We start from the raw sequence: 20,422 nt of genomic DNA on the forward strand, positions 1-20,422 counted from the left end.
CTTTAATGAAATATTTATTTACATATTAATGAGAAAGAAAAACCAGATCACTGCTCAGCTCTGGTTTATGGTGGTATTGAGGATTGAACCTGGGACCTCAGAACCTCAGACATGCAAGATTTTTGCATAACCATTTTTCTATCTCCGCAGCCCTGAATTCTTTTATTTCTGAACTCTTCTTCATGGTAATAGTCCAATCCCTAACTCAGTGGTCAGCATTCCATGGGGTTGAATCAACATTTGTTAAATAAATGAACTATCAGGAAATATTTCATAATAATGCCTAGAATATAATTGACATTTGGGTGGTGTTATGTTGTTTATTGGAGTTATGGGCATTTGAAGTAGTTTTCCTCTTTTTCCTCCTAACAGGAGCAGTATTCCCTTTCAACTTTCAGAATGAATATGCATGTAACACCCAGTGCTTACAAAGTGGAGTTAGCAGAGTAAGTTTTAATAAATGTTAATAAAATGAAGTTTTACATTGTGGAACGTGGCATTTGTTGACAGTTGTGTGTTACATACTATCCTTTAAAAAACATTTTTGCATTGTTTATACTTTAAACTTTCTGGTTCAAACTTTTGGACTGATAAAGTCACAAAATTTATAATTCAGAACCTACCAAATGTCATCTAGTAAAAAATTATTCTCCAATCTCTATCACACGGTTACCTATTTTCTCTGACCAGATGTAACCACTACAGCCATTTCTTACTTAAATACTTGCAGAAAGATACTGTGCATGCCCAACCATAAGCATAACCATAAATGGTAAGACAATAACAATGTTTTAGGGGTAGAAAAATAGCTCCCATAAATGGAATACTGAGTTAACATGAGTTAGGCAGTGCTACATGGCACATTGCAGCAAATACAAGTGCATATATACTTAACTACATTCTTATTCCATTTTCTGTTAATGGGTTTAGGCACTTGTTCCTATTTTATAAGTGCCACTCTGAACTTCTATCTATATGTAACATTTATTTAAAAGTACTTGTTTATGAAAGAGTAGGACGGGAGATCCAGAGCATCCCTCTGGTACTTTTAATGCCCAGAATTAAACTTGGGGCCTCATACTTGAGAGTTCAGTATTTTTATCCATTGTGGTACCTCCTGGACTGTATACGTTACATTTTATTTCCCTGTTCAGAGATTTTATGCTTTATGAATAAAATTTCTGTAAAAATAATCTTGTGTAGAATTGCAATATAAAAGATTTCTCTTGTGTATATATAAATTTTGGGAAAAAGGGGGCTGGGTGGTAGCACAGTGGGTTGAGTACACATGGCTGGGAAGTGCCAAGGACCAGCCACTTCATGTGTGGTGAAGCAGGTCTGTGGGTGTCTGTCTTTCTCTCCCCCTCTGTCTCCCCTCTCTTGATTTCTCTGTCCTGTCCAACAGCAATGACAATAATAATAATGACAGCAACAAGAGTAACAACAGGGGCAACAAGATGGGAAGAGTGGCCTCCAGGATCTGTGGGATTGGTGGTGCAGGCACTGAGCCCCAGCAATAACCTTGAATACAAAAAAAAAAAAAGAGTTTGGGGGAAAAATAGAAATAGAAGCAATTGAGCTGTCTCTAGGACTTTGTGAGAACTATGGTGATTATTATGATTATTGGGGCCCCAGGGAGAGCAGGGGCAGATGAGGCAGGGCTGGTTGTGAGTGCAGTGTGGAACTATACCCCTGTAATCCTACAATCTTGTAAACCACTATTAAATCACTAATACAATTTTTAACAAGGTTATCTCATCTTCAGTGCTACTATATACTACCAAATTACTCTCTAAGGTGACTTAATATGAGTATTAACTATATCCAGGTTCTATTTAAAATTTTTTTTAATTAATGATTTAACATTGATTACAAAATTATGAGATAACAGGGTATAATTCCAATACCATTCCCACCACCAGAGTTTTGCTTCTCTATCCCTTCTACAGGTTAACTAGTAGTTCTCCTGAGGCCGCACACATGGGCTATTATTTCTATAACTATATTTGTATATATTTGTCCATTTTTTCCCCCTATGGTCCTTCCTTTCTAAGTCACACCTACGCCTGTTATTATTTCTGAATGTCCTTCCTTTTGTCCTCTTCTTTCTTCGGATCCTGATGGAATTGAGGTTCAGAGCCATATTCTTCTAATGTTTCTTCCCCTCTGGGAATATGGACCAAAATTCTTTATGTGCAGAATGTAGAAGGTCTGGCTTCTGTAATTGCTTCACTGCTGGACATATCCCCAGCCTGTTTCTTTTGCTGGTGGGGTAGGGCTCGAGAGAGGTGAGGTTTTGGGACACATTGGTGAGGTCTGCCAAGGGAAGTAGGATGGATTCCTAGTAGTGTCTGCAACTTGGTGACTGAAAGGCAGTAAGGTAATAGAGTAGGACAAATTGTTTAATGAACAGGAACCCAAAGGTAGGAATAGAGTAGGGGACATTAAGGGTCTTTGGTTGGGAAGAAGCTAGGAACTCTTAGATATAGCATTTTTCTTTTTCTTTCTTTTATTTTTTTTAACCAGAGCACTGCTCAGCCTGGCGCTTTGGAGCCTCAGGCATCAGAGTCTCTTTGCATAGTCATTATGCTGTTTACCCCCACCCTTAGGTATAGCTTTTCTTTTTTTTAAAATGAATTTGGATTTCTCTTTTGTGAGTTGTCAGTTCATTTAATGTGCCCATTTCCCCCCCCTTTTTTTTTTCTGTGTGCCTTTAAAATATATTCTAGATTCTGGCTATCTTTAAGATATTTCATTTTATTATAATGAGAGTCTGTGTCTATCTTAATCTTTTTTTTTTTCTCTCTCCCCCACACACCGACCAGAGCACTGCTTAGCTCTGGCTTAGGGTGGTACAGGGAACTGGGTATTATTCTTGAACGGGCAGCAAATTTCTTCCTTTCTTAGGATATAGTTAGTGAGAAAATTATTTTTGTGCTTTTGTTCATAAGTTTTAAATGTAGTTATATATTATAGTGCTTTTCTTTGAGATTTCATTTTCATGTCATTGTATATGAAGTATTTTACTCGTAAGATTTAATATTTCCTATACATTCTTCCAAAAGTTTTAAAGAATTACTTTGATATTGTGTATAGTCTATATGAAATTGATTTATTCTTTGAGATAAAAGTCTTACCTTTTTTCACATAGATGACTAGTTGTAAAGCATAAATCATTGACTATGTCTGCCCTATACAAACTTTTGGCATTATTGTATTGTAAATTTTCATATGAATAATGTTTGCTTCTGGGCTTCTGAGCTTTTCATTCTGTTCTGCTGATCTATTTGTATACCTCTAGGTCAGTGCCATAATATTTTAAATTACTCTTGAGTTTTAGTAAGTCACTGAAATGTTTCATTTCTTCCAACAGCTAACGTTTCTCTAATACAGTAGTAAAATTCATAGCTTACTGTGGAACTATTAACTTACTGAAACTTTATATGTGAAAACATAGTTTATTAATAATTGCAAATTTTGTAGAGAAAAACCACATTATATAATTCAGTTAACTTCTGTACTTTTAAAAAATGTCTGCTACATATAATTATGAGGCAGAAGCTACAAAAATATATGTTGGGGATGTGAGGGTGATCTGGCTGCAACAATGTCACCCCATGGATCACCAGGGTTGATTCGACTGATGGCTAGGTGGGTGTTCCCTTCCTCCCTCACCGCTCCATGTTTGTCCTTCCCAAGCTGTGCACTCAGTGAGGACAGCCTTCCCAGAATAGAGACAGACCTGGTGTTTGGTCTTCGGTATATGAGTAGCTGTGCTCCCCTACTAGAGCCTCCAAACAAGCTCCCAGAATACATGGTGGAACTGTTATATAGTGAAGAACATTTTTTTTTTTGCTAGAAAGGAAATTTTTTTCCGTATGGGGGGGGTTCATGGTTTACAGTACACTTGTTGACAAATGGGTAGAATTTCTCATTTCCCTATCATAGGGGTCTTTAGAACACTTCCATCCCCAACATAGTCCCTTTTCTACCATTATGCATCAAGACTCCCAAACCCTTGCTATTCCTCTCTTTCCTCTGACCCCTTTGCTTTGGTTGGAAGAACCTTTTTTTTTTTTCCATTTTATTTGGCGGTTAATGGTTTACAGCACAACTGTCTACAACATAGGCTCCATTTTCTAGCTCTGCATCCTGAGTATCTGCAAAATACCCTCACTGCCAGCCTAGGACCTTATTCCCCCTTCCCTGTTGCCCCCTAGTCCTTCTGTTCTTCTTCCCCAGAGTTCCTTGCTTTGGTGCAGTATCCCAACCCCAGTCCAAATTTCACCTGTTTTCTCTCTTTCTGACTTTGAGTTTCACCTATGTATATAATCAAACAGCATTCCTCCCTCTCTTCTTGACTCATCCCACCCTTCCTTTAGGTTTCAAGCAAGTTGAGGCAAAGATCGGGAATTTACAGTTTCTGGTCTAGTATTTTGTCTTGATATTTGACCATGTTTACCCACAGTGTTCATATAGCTCTGTCCATTTTGTATTCACTTTTCTGATGTCTTTGTTTCTGTTATTCTAGTTATTTGTGTTTTCAATTCCATTTTACCACTGATGAACTCATTTGGAGTTGGGAGTTTGTTTGCTTTTTTTCATGTAGGACTCATTGAGTTATAAGTCCTGAGTGTTCTCTCGGCTTCTTCTATGTTTATGTTTTCAGCATTTCCCAAGTGTGGAAAATGTTCCTCTGTAACTTCATTGAATATAATCTCTGATCCTCTCTCCTTTCCTTCATCTTTAGAAATTCTCCCCACCTGCAGGAGAGTCGCTTCACAAGCAGTGAAGCAGGTCTGCAGGTGTCTATCTTTCTCTCCTCCTCTTTGTCTTCCCCATCTCTTTCCATTTCTCTCTGTCCTATACAACAACTATGACATCAGTAACAACAACAATAATAATTACAATAAAAAACAACAAGGGCAACAAAAAGGGAAAATTAAATAAATATATAAAAAAGAAATTCCAATAATTCCTAGGTTATTTTTTCAATGGGATCTGCTATTTCACTCAGAATTACTTCAATTTTCATGTATCTTTCCTCTCTAATAGCCTTGCTTGTACTTAGAGCGTGTCGTGGTTTTATTTTCTAGCCCTGCTGCTCTGTCCTCTAAATGAATCATTCTATTTACAAGACTTTGAATATAAGCTCTAACTCCACTGGGAACCTCCCTGACTTCATGAATGTTCATTTGAAGCTTTCTTTGTGAACTTTACAGTTCTTTGGTGAAATAGCTTTAAGATTACAAATTTGTGTCTTTATGTAATTGTTAGAGTCCTGATTTTCCTTCATAATAAGCTTTCTGAACTCAAACACTGACAGTTTGCCCAAATCTTTGTCCTTCGATGGTGTGCTTAAGTGTGGTTAAAAAAAAATTGCTGTTGTTTATAGTAACAGAACAAAATCCATTAAGTGATTAACTTTCAAGATAAAAACATACAAAAAGGTATCTACTGCATAGCCAGCAGATGGTGCTGTGTCTGTGTATGTGGTGAGGGATTGTCTTTACTTGTGTGGGTTTTGGCGGTGAGGTTTTATTGCTGTGTCTCTGATTTTATTCTGGACTCAGGCAGCCCACTTCCTCCATCTGAGCTGGGTACATAGCTTTTTTATTCAGAGGAGTGCAGTGCTCTTTACCTTCTTGGCCTGCCCCTGTGAGTTCTGCCTTGTGACCCACAATGGTGCCTACTGCCTGTTTTCTACTCCATGCTCAAACTTTATTTGTATAGTTTCCTCAACCCTCCCCTTCCATGAAGTGTACCCACCTGTGGCTCTGGAGATTTCTTCAAACCTTGCAGTTGCAGTGATACTCTATGGCCATGTCCTGGAAAGTCCAGAAAAAAATTTAATACTACATGTATTTTTTTTTCTACCAGGGTTTTTGCTAGGGCATTATCTGGGGTTTTTGTTTGTTTGTTTGTTTCCTTCAGGTAGTGGATGACAGGGAAAGGAGGAAGAGAGTCACCACAGCACTACTTCACTGCTCATGAAGCTTTCCCCTTGTGTGGTGTTCCCATGTGGTAGCCAGGCTACCTGGGTCCTTGAGCGTGATAAAACCACCTACTAGGTGATCCAACTCATATATTTTTAACCTGATTTTTTGAGGCATGGTTTACACAATAAAAGTAGCACATTCATTGTGAGTGTATGTATGTGTATATATATGTATATGTGTATATATATATAATGTATATGTATATATCCTCTGTAACTAACATTTTTATTGGTGATTTAGTAGAGTGTAAGATTATAGGGGTATAATTCCATACAGTTCCCACCACCAGTTTTGTGTTCCCTTTCTCCACTGGAAGCTTCCTTATTCTTTATCCCTTTGGGAGGACGGACTAGACTTCATGAAGTACAGAAGGTGGGAATTTTAGCTTCTGCACTTGCTTCTCCACTGGACGTGGGTGTTGGCAGGTTGATCCATACCCCCCAGTCTATTTCTGTCTTTCTTTTGTGAGGTAGGGCTCTGGAGAGGTGAGATTTAGAGGCCCGTTGTTAAGGCCGTGTGCCTAGGGAAGTCAGGATGGAATCCTAGTAGTGTCTGCAACTTTTTGGCTGAAATATAGTAAAATATAAAGCAGGGAAAATTGTTAAATAAGCAGGAACTCAAAGGTAGGAATAGAGCAGATGATATTAGGGGTCTTCAGGTGGGAAGAAGCCAGGAAGTCTACTTTAGGTATGTCCCAAGAGGTCCATGAATTTTAGTAATTTTTGCCTGGACTTGTTAGCTAACATATAGGTAGACTAAAAATGTTTCCTGGGAAGATGATGTCAGAGTTGAGAATAGGGTTAGAAAGCTGGATTAGGGAAGAGAGCAGTTCTCAGACATGAGGGAAGTATATAAATACCATTAACTATTTACCCTCTTGAGCTGACGTAAATATATTGATAGCATAGGAGCCTGTGTAACCTGAGTCCTTGTCACCTCTCCACATTACTAAGTGTCACTCAATCCCTTTGTAATCACTCATTGTACTCCTACTAACCTTTAATGTTTTCTTTGTTTGAAAATGAGAAACTCGTGTCAACATCTGAAATGATAAAAAAGTAAACATTTCCTCCTGCTCCAGGCACCCACTAATCTGTTTTCTTTAACTGTAACATCTGTATTACCAGTTATTTTAAATCATTTTATTGGAAGCTTAATGGCTTACAGTACAGTTGATGCCTGGGTATAGTCTTTCATCTCCACATGATAGGTGTCTGTAGAATACTTTTCACCCCCAACTTAAGTCATTTCTACCATCATGTGCCACAACCTAGTGTCTTCTCTACCTCGTCAACCCCCCTTCTTCCCTAGGGTCCTTTACTTTGGTACCCTGTATTACTAATTCTTGACTATTCTTCTTTACTGTAGGGTCACCCCATTTTTGTTACAGGATATAAAAGCACTAAATAGAATTATCTTGGTCTGCATAATGGATATTAACCATAACTTTAAAAGTATTATGATGTTTATCTCCACATGCGTGATAGGTGTCTTCAGAACACTTTCACCTCCAACTTAACTGTCTTGAAAGATTTGAAATAATCACTGTTTTCAGTTATTAATAAGTGCAGGGGATATAACCCAGGACCTCATACATAGAAAGCATGCACTCTACTGCTCAGGTGCCTCCCCAGTTCAGGTTATAATTTTAAAAACAATATACAAATTGATGATTTTGTATATGAATACATCATTATATGATTACAATGACCAAGATAATGAACATATTCATTACTCATATAGTTACCAATTTTATTTAATTTTTTTGCAATCTAGATTATTTCTGAGCCTCTGCACCTGCATACTTTCACTGCTTCTGGCAGACCTCTGTTTTCTTCCCCTGTTCATAGAGGGTAGAGACCAGACAAGAGAGAGGCAAGAACTAGAGAGATCCCACTTTACTGCTCTGCTGCCCATGAAGCTTTCTCCCATGCTGGTGCTTCTATGATATTGCTAAGAGCTTGAATTGAACATTAGCATGCAGGCTAATGTGTACATTCTACTGGGTGAGCCCCCAGTTTTCAGATTTTTATATATATATATATGTTAAGTGGATTGTGGTAATTGTGTCACATTGTATTCATATGCTCAAAGTCACTGATTATCAAGAAATGCAAATTTAAGACAGCAGTGAGTTACTCCTTCACACCTGTTAGAATGCCATACATGAACAAGGAAAGAAGCAAATGCTGGTAAGGATGTGGAGAAAAAGGAAGCCATATATAAATATGAATGATCATTTTATTGGGGGAGGCTTCATGGTATACAGTACAGTTGTGATACTTGATTATACTTTCTCATCTCCCCATGATAGATGGTCTGAAAAATATTCTCATCTCCAACTTAGGTCCTTTTCCACCACCATATTCAAGGACCCGAAAACCCACACTCCCCCATCACCTTCTGGCCCTCTTTCTCAATAGTCCTTTGCTTTGGTGCTGTACAACAAAGCCAGTCCAAGTTTTATTTGTGTTTTCCCTTTCTGTAAAAGGGAATCCTTTTATACTGTGTTCGAGAATGTAAATTGATTCAGGCCTAGGTATTCCTCAAAATATTAAAAATAGATCTAGTATACAGTCTGGAAATTTCTCTCCTAGATATATATCCAAAGAACACAAAAACACCTACTTGAAGAGATCTGTGTACATATGTTTATTGCAGTATTATTTGTCACAGCCAAAATTTGGAAGCAACCCAAATGTCAATTGAGTTGATGAGTAGTTAAGGATGTTGTGGTACATACAAATGTACAATGGAATACATCTCAGCTGTAAGAAATAATGACTTTTTTCTATTGCTACAAATTAGGTGGATCCTAAAGGAATTATGTTAAGTGAAATAAGCCAATAGGTTTACAAATAAAGAGAAAATTCAGGGTTGAACTTTAATTTACTACTGTCAATTACAACAAATGGGGCATGAGGGGCCAGGTGGTGAGCCACCTGGTTAAGTGCACCCATTACAGTACATAAGGACTCAGGTTCAAGTCTCTGGTCCCCACCTGCAGGGGCAAAGCTTCAAGAGTGGTGAAGCAGGTCTGCAGGTGTCTCACTTGTCTCTTTCCCTCTCTATCTCCTCCACCTCTCAGTTTCTCTGCCTCTATCTAATAAATAAATAAAAATATTAAAAGCAGGGAAAAATAAATGTGGTTTGAGTACCTAGTGTCCTATGGTGGAGAAAGATGACAGTTTGGTGAATGGTGTGGTATGCTGACATCTATCTTAGGAAGATGTAGAACTCTTCTGATCGGCATTTTTTCTGCTGTTTCTTTGACTTAGTGGATGAAAAAAGGTATTTCCGTAGTTTTCAAGGGGCTGGATGAAATAGTACATACCCTTATAAATTTGCATCAAATCTGTTCCACATGATACAAACAAGTAAAAAGTACTTTTATTGAAATTTTTTGAACGTTGTTTCATGAGTTAGAATTTACTCTTGATGACTATCGTTAGGACCATATAATAATAGTTACTATTATGATTTTGTTCCTTATGCTTAAAATAATAATTACTATTATTATCGTTTACCATAAAGGTTAAGGTTATCTTTGAAGCTAAATACCTGGGTGAGTCCACTGCTCCCAGCAACCACTTTTTCTTCTTTTTTTAATAGAGGGTGAGGAGGAGAGAGAGACATGAGAGAAGGAAATACTGAAGCACTGCTCATGAAGCTTTCCTTTTTCAGTTGCTCCCATGTAGTGGCTGGGGGCTCATGTGTGCTCTGCTGGGTGAGCCACCACTTGGCCTCCTAAGACCATATAATTTATATTTGATTTTTTATTCCCTTTCAGAAATAATTACAGTCATGACAAGAATAGTTATATATGGGTGAAAATATATTTTTAAATGTTTTCTTATTTTTATTGTTGATTTTTATTTATTGCTACCAAGGTTATTTCTGGTTATTCACCACTCTGACCTTTTTTTTTTTCTAGGGGTGGGGGAATAGAGACTGAAATTGAGAGGAAAGGGGGAGATAGAGGGAGAAAGAGAGACATCTGCAGCACTACCTTAACCACTCTTGAAGCTTCTGCCCTTGCAGATGGAGACTGGGGACTTGATACCATGTCCTTGTCCATCATAACATGGGAACTTAATCAGGATCAGGTGTGAGGCTGATTTGTTCTGTTTTTTTTTTTTTTTTTTTTTTAACAGATTGGAGGTTTTTGTAGTCCTGCATGACATAGCAAATCTCCCAGTTATATTTTTCTGGCAGCATGTGCTTAATTTGTGTCTGTTACATCCACTTAAGATATTGATGTTTCTATTTTCTTTTTAAAGACATAATGCAATTAGATTTCATAGATTATAGTATACTCTAGCCATAGTGTGTGTGTGTGTGTGTGTGTGTGTGTGTGTCCCTACCTCTCCTCATAATGTGCAGTTTTATCACTCCTGGGCTGATTTTTTCTTATCCTGATTTTCTTTTTTATTTTTCCTCTTGGATGAACTTTGATTTATCCAAAAGCAGTCTTAAAGGTGTAGTACCTTATTTTAAACTGATTAGAACTGAAGTAGCATCCCTAAATGTCATACATGCTTCTGTTCCTTTTATACTTTAAGATTTTGCTACATTTTACTTATTATTTATATTTGTATCCATTATTAAACTATCTCATGGATATGGTTATGTTAATATTTATTTACCAGAGCACTGCTCAGTTCTGGCTTATGGTGCTGTATGGGATTGAACCTGGGACTCAGAGACTCAGGCATGAAGGTCTTTTGCATAACCATGATGCTGTCTCTTCTGTCATATGGTTATTTTAAGTATATATGTTTTTCTAACTTTTATACTACAGTGTAATCTTTTATGTGTCACTATTACCAAAATAGAGAATATACATTTGAATATACAGTTTCTGCTATGAATAGTGAGTTTTTAATTACTCTCATATGTTTTAACTATATTATCACCCTTTTACTTCCATTTTAAGAACTCCCATTAGGGTTTTTTGTAAGGCATATCTAGTGGTAATAGGATCCATTAACATTTATTTCTCCAAAGTCTTTACCAGTTTTTCATTTCTGAAGATAACTTTGCTATCCTTCAAAGAATGCTGTTCTTTGTTGAAAGTTTTTTTAAAATATATTTATTTGTTAGAGCAGAAAGAAATTGAGAGGGGAAGGGGAGGAGAGAGAAAGAAACTCATGGCACTGTCTTACTGTTCATGAAACTTGCCTTTATGGTGGTGGCTGTGGCCTGAACCTGGGTCATTGTGGACAGCAGCATGTGTGCTAAACTGGGTGCCATTGCCCAGCCTAGACATTTTAAACCAATGTTTTGAATATATCAACCCCATTCTACGGTCTGTGGAGGTTCTTTGTATGCAGTTTGTCACATATGTTTTGCTTCTTTCAAAATAACCTTTAGGCCAGAGAATCTAGCTCCCCAGGGTGAGATGATTGCATTTCTGTATGTATGATTAGTTTCTTTTTTTAATTTTTTTTTTATTTATAAAAAGGAAACATTGACTAAACCGTAGGATAAGAGGGGTACAACTCCACACAATTCCCACCATCAGAACTCCGTATCCCATCCCTTCCCCTGATAGCATTCGTGTTCTTTAACCCTATGGGAGTATGGACCCAAGGCCATTGTGGGATGCCTAAGGTTGAAGGTCTGGCTTCTGTAATTGCTTCCCCGCTGAACATGGACATTGACAGGTTGATCCATACTCCCAGTCTCTCTCTCTCTCTCTCTCTCTCCCTAGTGGGGCAGGGCTCTGGGGAAGCAGAGCTCCAGGACACACATTGGTGAGGTTGTCTGTCCAGGGAAGTCTGGTTGGCATCATGCTAGCATCTGGAACCTGGTGGTTGAAAAGAGAGTTAACATACAAAGCCAAACAAGTTGTTGAGCAATCATGGACCTAAAGACTGGAATAGTGCAGATGAAGAGTTGGGGGGGGGGGGGCTTCTATTTTGTAGATAGCTAGTAGGCCTATTTTAGTTATATTCCAAAAGGCTTGTGGCTATACAAGTTTCTGTGTGTTTTTCCCTGAGCCTGAAATCTGATATACATGTGGATCCTAATTATTGTCTGGGGAGATGATGTCATGGCTGGAAGAAGGACCTGAAAGCTGGATAAGGGAAGAGAGTAGCTTCCAATTATGGGAAAGGCATATAAATAATTGTTGATTGCAAACCCCATCAATTTGATGTGATCTGGGACCCATATTGAGCTTAGGAGGCTGTGTGACCTCCACATCCCTGTAGATCTGAGATCACATTTTGTGGTCATAAGTAGGAAAGTTCCAAGCTGCCCCAATATCAGGACCCATCTTCCTCAGGTGTAGAGTATGTTGTCCAGTCTGTCTTTGGAGGATGGAACATTCTCTACCATTGTTGATCCAAGTTGAGGGCAAGGTCCTATGGGGGCCCACAAAGGGGTTTATTGTGTTGTTCCTGATAAAGATGACCGGTAACAATGGAGAGAGGGATTTATTTGAGGTCTAGGCCCATCATGTCTTTTTGGGAATCTCAGGACTCCCTGATTAGGGTCCCAGCTGATGGGATGGCATGATAGTGACTAAAGAGTCATTATTAAAGTATGCCAGTCTCTTGCCCTTAATCAGCTTTTGCAGTCCTTGCTTTGATGAGGTTAGCTTTGGAGTGAGAGAACTGTATGATTAGTTTTGAACCCCAGGACCACATGTGAGGTGCCACAGCAATGAAGCCTTGGTGCCATGGGGTCCCCCTTTTTTGTCTCTGAATGAAAAATAGTTGTCTGGAGTAGCAAGATAATGTATATACAAAGACCTTTCCTCATTAAAACAAAAAAATTGTTTGACAAATTAATTAAAAAGTATCTTGGTCTAGCCTCATTTAGGTCTAATCTATTTGGAGTTCTTCAACACCATAAATTTTTAAATCTCAATTTACCTTCCAAGTTTGGGAAGTTTTAAGTCATTAATTAAGGATATTCTTGCCACGCAATTGTCCTTTTTCCCTGGAATTCTGATCATTTCTTTTGTGTCCTAATAGTCTAATAGGCTTTTTTCATTCTGTTTTTCCTCTGACTGGATAGTTTTGAATGCTTAGTTATAATTTCCCACCCTTCCTACTACTTATTCTAGCGTTTGCCCTTCACCCTTCCTACTGAGGCTTTTGAGCTTGCGTGATTCTACTTTTTTTTTTTTTTTTTTGCTGCCAGATTATCACTTGGGCTTACTGCCGATATGAGTCCACTTTCCCAGAAGCTTTAAACAATTTAAAGAAGGTGAGAAACAGGAGAAGGAACAGGAAAAAGAGACTAACCACAGCACTGCTCTACCACTTGTGAAGTTTCCCTTCTGACTTCCATCATGCAGGGGGTGCCTCCCATGTGGTAACCCAGGGCCTGACCTCCATGAACGATAAAGAATACTCTATTAGATGAGCTACCTCCCTCCTGGTGTTTGGTCTAGTTATATTCCTCCTCCTGCATGACTGCATCTATTCAAACTTTGTAATTTTGTTGTTGTTGCTTGGACTTGACCACTCTTGATTTTCAGTTAAAGAGACAGAGAAATAGGAAAAGATACTATAGCACTGAAGTTTCCTCCATTGCAATAGGAGCGTAACTTGAGCCTGGGTCATGTGCATGGAAAAGCAGGTACATTATTTAGATGAATCATTTTGCCAGCCTGAAACTTTGTAATTTTTCAGTGCAGTTACAATTTTTCACCTGAGATTTTTTAAATTTTCAGTTTCTTTGATGAGAGTTTATGTATGTATTATTTTCCCAAATTTGTCTTTGTATTCTTGTAGTTCTCTGAACATCAAAAGAGAATTATTCTGAATTGTTTGAGAGTTTATAAATCTCCATTTTTGTTGTCAGCTTTTGGAACTTTACTAATTTTCTCTGGTAGTTTAATTTACCTTATTTTTCATGAACTGTGATTCCTTACTTAGGTTTATGCACATATGAGTAAATGCCCTCTTTTCCTCAGAATTTACAGAATTGTTAAAGAATATCTATTTACCAGTCAGCTCAGCTTCTTTCACTAATCAGTTCATCTTGGGATTCAGAATATGCCAGCTGGTGGTATTATTAGGGGAATGAGGGTTATTACCAGGGTCTGTTTCTGGATAACTCAATCACCTGAGCTTTAAGAGTGGTTGGGGAACCCTGTTGGCCGAGAATATTTGGATAATGTAGCTTTCCAGCTTCCCTGTCCAAGTGAGACTGAAAGATGGGTTCTGCAGTTGCCTGGATTCTCTGGTCAAACCTAAGACAATTATAGATTGGCTACTATAAACTCGGCATTAGACAGAGCTATGAAGTAGTTTTCCTCCTCTAAGTGGGCAGTAGAATGGGGCCCCAAATGTGCATGACTTATGTGAGGGCTCAAATATATAAAGACTGCACAAATTCTCTGGTCAGACAAGGCTTCTGGTTTTGCTAGGCACAGAGAGGTCCAAAGGTTATGCTCTGTTCATGTGACACTATAGTTGTAGGACTCTGCATTGGGAGGCATAACTTTCCTTTGTACTCTAGTAAGCTTCACTCTTTAAGTGAACTGAAGTCTGTATTCAGCAGCCAGTGGGGTAAGAATTAGTTTTCCAGCCCAGGAAGTGGACTAGGATTGGCATTGCTTTGTTTGGGAATCAAAGCAAGCAGAACTATACACTATGTGCTTAACTTAATGGCCCATCATTTTAGCCAGTGAGAATAGTCACAGAATCAGCTATCTGCTTAAACTTAATGGCCCATCATTTTAGCCAGTGAGAATAGTCACAGAATCAGCTATCTGCTTAAGTGCTGTTGTAATCACAATTGCAAACTGAGTATATAGATTCTTGAGCTGTAGTTATGTTTCCTGTTCAGGTCAGGTCAAGGACCATGCTCACCTTTGGGCAGATAAATTAGCTTTTATGACTGATTAGGACTATAAAACAGACCCCTGATGCAACAAGTCCTTTTATTTGTTGATCAAATAAAAATAATCCCTGCTGTGCTTTCTGACTAGATGGAGCCATTACTGGGATTTAAAGATGCAGTGTCACTGGTTTTTCTATCCATTCTTGTTTAACTGTGCTCTGTCCTGTAGGAGGACTAACAAGATTACTAGGAATTCTTGTTTCATTTTTCTGGTTAGCAGCTTTGCATAACAGTGGGCAAGGCTACAAACTAGTTTTTATTTTTATTATTATTTTTTTTTGTATAAGTGTTTCCAAAGGCTGAGTCCCAAGGCTGGCAAGACTCTTTCTTTAGAGAACTTATCAAGCAGAATTATACACTTAAATTCTCTGGTCCAACTGGATCATTGTTTTGGCTTTGGTTATGGCCACAGGCTCTGCTGTAATGTTGCTGGGCCAAGAGTTTCCAGGTGCTCAGACTAAGTTTCCTGGTTGGACAGGTTCGTGGGCTATACTTTAGAGTGGAGCAGCATAACCGACTCCAAGTATGCTGGGTCTCTTTGGAGTCTTTTTTTTTTTTTATTGTTGTAGTTATTATTGTTGTTGTTGTTGGATAGGACAGAGAGAAATGGAGAGAGGAGGGGAAGACAGAGAGAGAGGGGAGAGAAAGATAGACACCTGCAGACCTGCTTCACCGCCTGTGAAGCGACTCCCCTGCAGGTGGGGAGCCGGGGTTCGAACCGGGATCCTCATGCCGGTCCTTGTGCTTTGCACCACCTGCGCTTAACCCGCTGCGCTACAGCCCGACTCCTCTCTTTGGAGTCTTGATGCAAGCAAAAATATTCCCCAAGTTTCCTGACCTAATAGAACCACTGACACTGCTGTACAGATTTCCATCATTTAGAACTAGACTAATGCTGGGTTAAGTAGCTTCTCAGTTGCTTAGGCTAAGTTGGTTTTGTTGTTGTTGTTGAATAGGTCTGGTAGACACATGCTCTTGGTTTTGTTGTTGTTGTTGAATAGGTCTGGTAGATACATTCTTTAGTGAGCAGGAAGATGGATGGATGGATAGATGGATGGATGAATGGATGGACGGATGAATGGGTGGGTAGGCAGGTGGGCAAGCAGCAGATACATATATTCATTTATCTGAGCAGAATGGTGAACTGCCACCCAGGCCAAGGCTTGTTCATAGAGGTCCCAAATGAGGTATACCTTCAATTTGCTGAATTCGATAGTAAGAATACAGATGATCAAACTTTCCTGTTGGGACTTAGTTTGGGAGTTACTTTTAGAAACTTTATCTGTCAAGGCCAGCACTTGTTGCTGCAAGCCCCAAGCCCCTTATCCTAACTCTGTCCCCATCTGATTCTTTATAGAGCCCTGTATCCTCACCCTTAGCTCTCCACTTGGCACACTTCTTCCCCCACTGTTCCTCTTGAGCACTCCCTTTACTCATTCCCCATGAAGCAAGACTGGAGTGGGACTTTTTTTTTTTTTGGTGTTTTTTTTTTTTTTTCTTTTTTATTTAAGAAAGGATTAATTAACAAAACCATAGGGTAGGAGGGGTACAACCCCACACAATTCCCACCGCCCAATCTCCATATCCCACCCCCTCCCCCGATAGATTTCCCATTCTCTATCCCTCTGAGAGCATGGACCCAGGGTCTGGAGTGGGACTTTTGAGAAGTAACCTTCAGTGCTAGGGGGAGTTAGACATCTGTCTAGATACTTTTTTTTAAAATATTTATTTTATTTATTTATTCCCTTTTGTTGCCCTTGTTTTATTGTTGTAGTTATTATTGTTGTTGTCGTTGTTGGATAGGACAGAGAGAAATGGAGAGAGGAGGGGAAGACAGAGAGGAGGAGAGAAAGATAGACACCTGCAGACCTGCTTCACCGCCTGTGAAGCGACTCCCCTGCAGGTGGGGAGCCGGGGTTCGAACCGGGATCCTTATGCCGGTCCTTGTTCTTTGCGCCACCTGCGCTTAACCCACTGCGCTACAGCCCGACTCCCTGTCTAGATACTTTTTATCTCACTGGAACTCTCAGTACAGTGCCACACCAGCCTGTGGGAGGGGAGATGTGGTTAGCATGCTGCTCCTGTCTTTACCCTTCTAATGCAGTTTCTCTCAGTCTGCTGTGCTGTAGGATGTTTCAGTCCCATCCCTGTATTCAGTTGCAGGAGTGTCTCATGTGTAACTGCAAGTTATTCTTGTGAGATACAGCAAGCTCAGGAACCTCTTACTAACTTGATGATAGTCACTGTCCTCAACTAATATTTTGAATTGGTAAGGAAAATAATTTTGGGTGGTTAAAAAAGGTTGGTGTAAAAATACAAAACATTATTTTTAAAGTATATTCTTTTTTATAACAGTGTAAGACAAATGGAATGCAAGCCTTTACTCAAGGTCTTAATGAACAACAACAACATCAGTCTCCAGTTAAAAAAGGTAAATATTTCACCTTAATTTCCAAATTTCAGTAAGAATCTAAGCATTCATATACCGTTAATGTTATTTTGTTTCTAAGCACATTTCTATCAAAATTCAAGCAGGAAATGTGAATCTCCCAATCTTGTTATTTTTTCAAAGCTATTTTTGTTTGGAGCCATTTTTAATTCCATGTGGTAAATGCTATCATTGTGACAGTATTAAACCCTCCAGTCCATGAATACATTTTTCATTTATGTAGATCTTTAGTTTCTTTCAGCAATGTTGTGCTGCTTCCAGTGTTTCCAGTCTTACCTCCTTTGTTAAATGTATTTTTAAATCTTCTTATATGTGAGAGTGAGATAGTCAGCAAATGAGAGAGTAAATATTGCTCTGTCATTTATGGAGTCCTATTTGTTGTAACTTTGTTATTATCATATGATGCTGGGAACTAGGACTAGGGAATGATGCATTTGAGGCAGGTGCTCTACAGGTGAGTCACTCTAGTTTTCTTACGCTAATAGAATTTTTCTAATTTCCATGTTAGATTGCTTTTTTAAAAACATAGGGAAATGATCACAATTACAAGTTTATTTACATAATGAATGACATACAGGCTACATATAGTCAAATGAAGGGATACATAGTGCAGGAACAGCATCCCTGTAGCTGGAGTTGGAATGCATCCCCTTCCTGGTATATGAATGTTTCACTAACCCAACTGTAATTGGGTTGACTTCATCAAGCAGGAGGCTTCATCAAGCAGGCATTAACTCATTTCTCCAGCCCCACTCACTTTACCAGAGGATGATGATAGTGAAGCAGATACTTCAAAGTTTCTAATTGCTACTTGGTTATGTCCTTTCTAGGGGTCCACCAAGAATCACTTTATCAAACCAGAGACATTCATATCCCAGGAAGTCCCAAGGAATTTTGTATCTGTCAGAAACCAAGGTCAAAGATCACGTATTAGAAGAAAAGACACCTAGAAATTACAAGGGATTTTAGAGCTTCGTGTTAGGAAAGAAGAAATGTGTATATATAGTATTTTGGTATTTTTTTAATTATACAATATGGAACTTTAGATTTCCAGTTATTTGCTTTAGCACCTGAAAGAAATTGGTCCATTGTTTCTGGTCATGATGGTGTATGTTGCTGAGTTTATGGTGATGGTATCTGAGAAATCTACAGATATGTGATTATTTCCCTTAAGTGCCCTATCTTAAATCTTTTCATCATTCCAATAAATGCTATTGTAATTAATTTTTATTCATGTAAAATTTTAGTAAGCTGGGGCCAAGTGGTGACACACCTGGTTGAGCGCACATGTTACAGTGCAAAAGGACCCAGGTTCAAGCCCCCAGTCCCCACCTGCAGGGAGGAAAGCCTCAAAAGTGATGAAGCAGAGCTGCAGGTGTCTTTCTTCCTATCATTCCCTTCCCTCTCGATTTCTGGCTGTCTCTATTCAATAAATAAATAAAGATAATTTTTAAAAAGTTAGTAAGCTAATATATGGTCTAGACAGGCTTATTAGGGTTTCATTTTGGCAGGATCTGAATTGGCCAGCAGGTGTTGCTGCTTTCTGACTTTATAATATAGAATCACTTCACTAGACATGAGTAAACTGATAAAAGAAGTCAGTGATCATCAATTTTCTGAAATGGTATGTTTTTTTTTTTTTAAAAAAAAAACCATTTGATTGGGTAAATGCTAATCTATACAACCACAGTCACAGGTTCTATTTCATTTTTTCTTCGGTTATTTGGAATCCTTTTCATGTGAAAGGAAAATGGGTGTTTTCAAATGTTTTTTCTCTCCTTTCTCTTTGGCATATAAATTATCCACTATGTAAAGTAAAGAAAAAATCACAAAAAATGAGGCTGGCAAGATAGCTCACTTGGGAGGCTGTCTGCTTTACTGTACTCCAAACAAGTTTTAACACTAGTATACCACATGGGAGTACACCTGCTCTGGAATAATCTTCTATGCTCTCTCTTCCTTTCTATATGCTTTTCTGTCTTTCTGACAAATTCAGAGCAGTGAGGTTCCAGTGCTAGTAAAATTATATAAAATAAGAGACATCCATAAAGAAATAAGCCAGAAAGTAATCTGGGAGATTTCTGAATGTAAAAAATATTTGGTGTTTATAATCTATAGAGAGAATTAAATACAGCAGAGATTTCCTGTTGAAGCTCTCAAGTGTTTCCATCTGCCGAAAAAAACCAGACTTTCTGCCTGATCATCCCATTGTACTTAAAAAACCAGTAAGTACTTTTATAATTTTGTACTCTAGTTAGAAAATGGATTCTTAATTTGGAATTGTTTTAAGAATATTTGTCTTTAATATTTTTATTCTCAACATTCAAAAAAATGTATTTAATAATGATTTTTTGTTTTACAAGACTGAGGATGTTTTAGTTAATCACCTCTTCAAAAATGTTACTAGACCTCAACCAGCACCAATATCCTTCTACCTAACTCATTGGACCTCCTCTACCTTTGCTATTCCTCCCCTTCTTGGTAACTGCAGCCTGAGTCCAGAGGCTTGTTTTCATTTGACTTTGCTCCCTTACCCCAAAGGAGAGAGATCATTTAGCACTTTTTAAAAAAATTTTATTTTAGTAATTTTTGTATGGATGGTTTAGTGTTTTGAAATTCCTTTAACTGTCTGGAAAGTTTCTCCATTCACCTGGAATTGATTTTTACTATATAATGCTATAGCAATCAAGTTTTCTAGCTCTTGCACATGAATGTTTATTCACTTTAGCAATATTTATTGGAACAGTAGTCCTCGGTGGTGTGTGTTTTAGTGTAAACCAATTCATCTGTCCCATATTCTTTTCTCTCCACTTTATTGGAAGGTTAATGGTTTACAGTACAGTTGTTGACATATAAGTACATCCTCTCATTTCCCGTAAGTATTTGCAAGGCTGTTCCCTAACTCAGTTCCTTTCCCATCATCAAGTAGCAGGACCTCAAAACCCAAAACCTCTCTATCATAGCCTTTGCTTCCTTTCACAGACTCCTTTGCTTTGGTGCAATAACATTATACCTAGTCCTAAGTTTCACTGCATGTTTTCCCTTACTGTTCTTGCTTCTTAATTTTCACCTATGAGTCAGATCATCCTTCTCTTTCTAGATTCTCAACTCA

The 20,422-nt window shown here is 38.3% G+C and overlaps 1 protein-coding gene across 1 annotated transcript in view; it reads left to right on the plus strand.

Annotated features, from left to right (window-relative positions):
- The window catches only part of C1H8orf88 (chromosome 1 C8orf88 homolog), a 34,295-nt gene that overhangs the window by 11,809 nt on the left and 2,064 nt on the right, over window positions 1-20,422 (plus strand). Inside the window, exons 3-5 of the mRNA XM_007517359.3 lie at window positions 373-446; window positions 17,217-17,292; window positions 19,429-19,535. Of these exons, the coding sequence (XP_007517421.1) occupies window positions 373-446; window positions 17,217-17,292; window positions 19,429-19,535 (257 nt within the window). The remainder of the gene's footprint in view (window positions 1-372; window positions 447-17,216; window positions 17,293-19,428; window positions 19,536-20,422) is intronic.

This window comes from Erinaceus europaeus, chromosome 1, assembly GCF_950295315.1.
Source record: "Erinaceus europaeus chromosome 1, mEriEur2.1, whole genome shotgun sequence".
NCBI lineage: Eukaryota > Metazoa > Chordata > Mammalia > Eulipotyphla > Erinaceidae > Erinaceus > Erinaceus europaeus.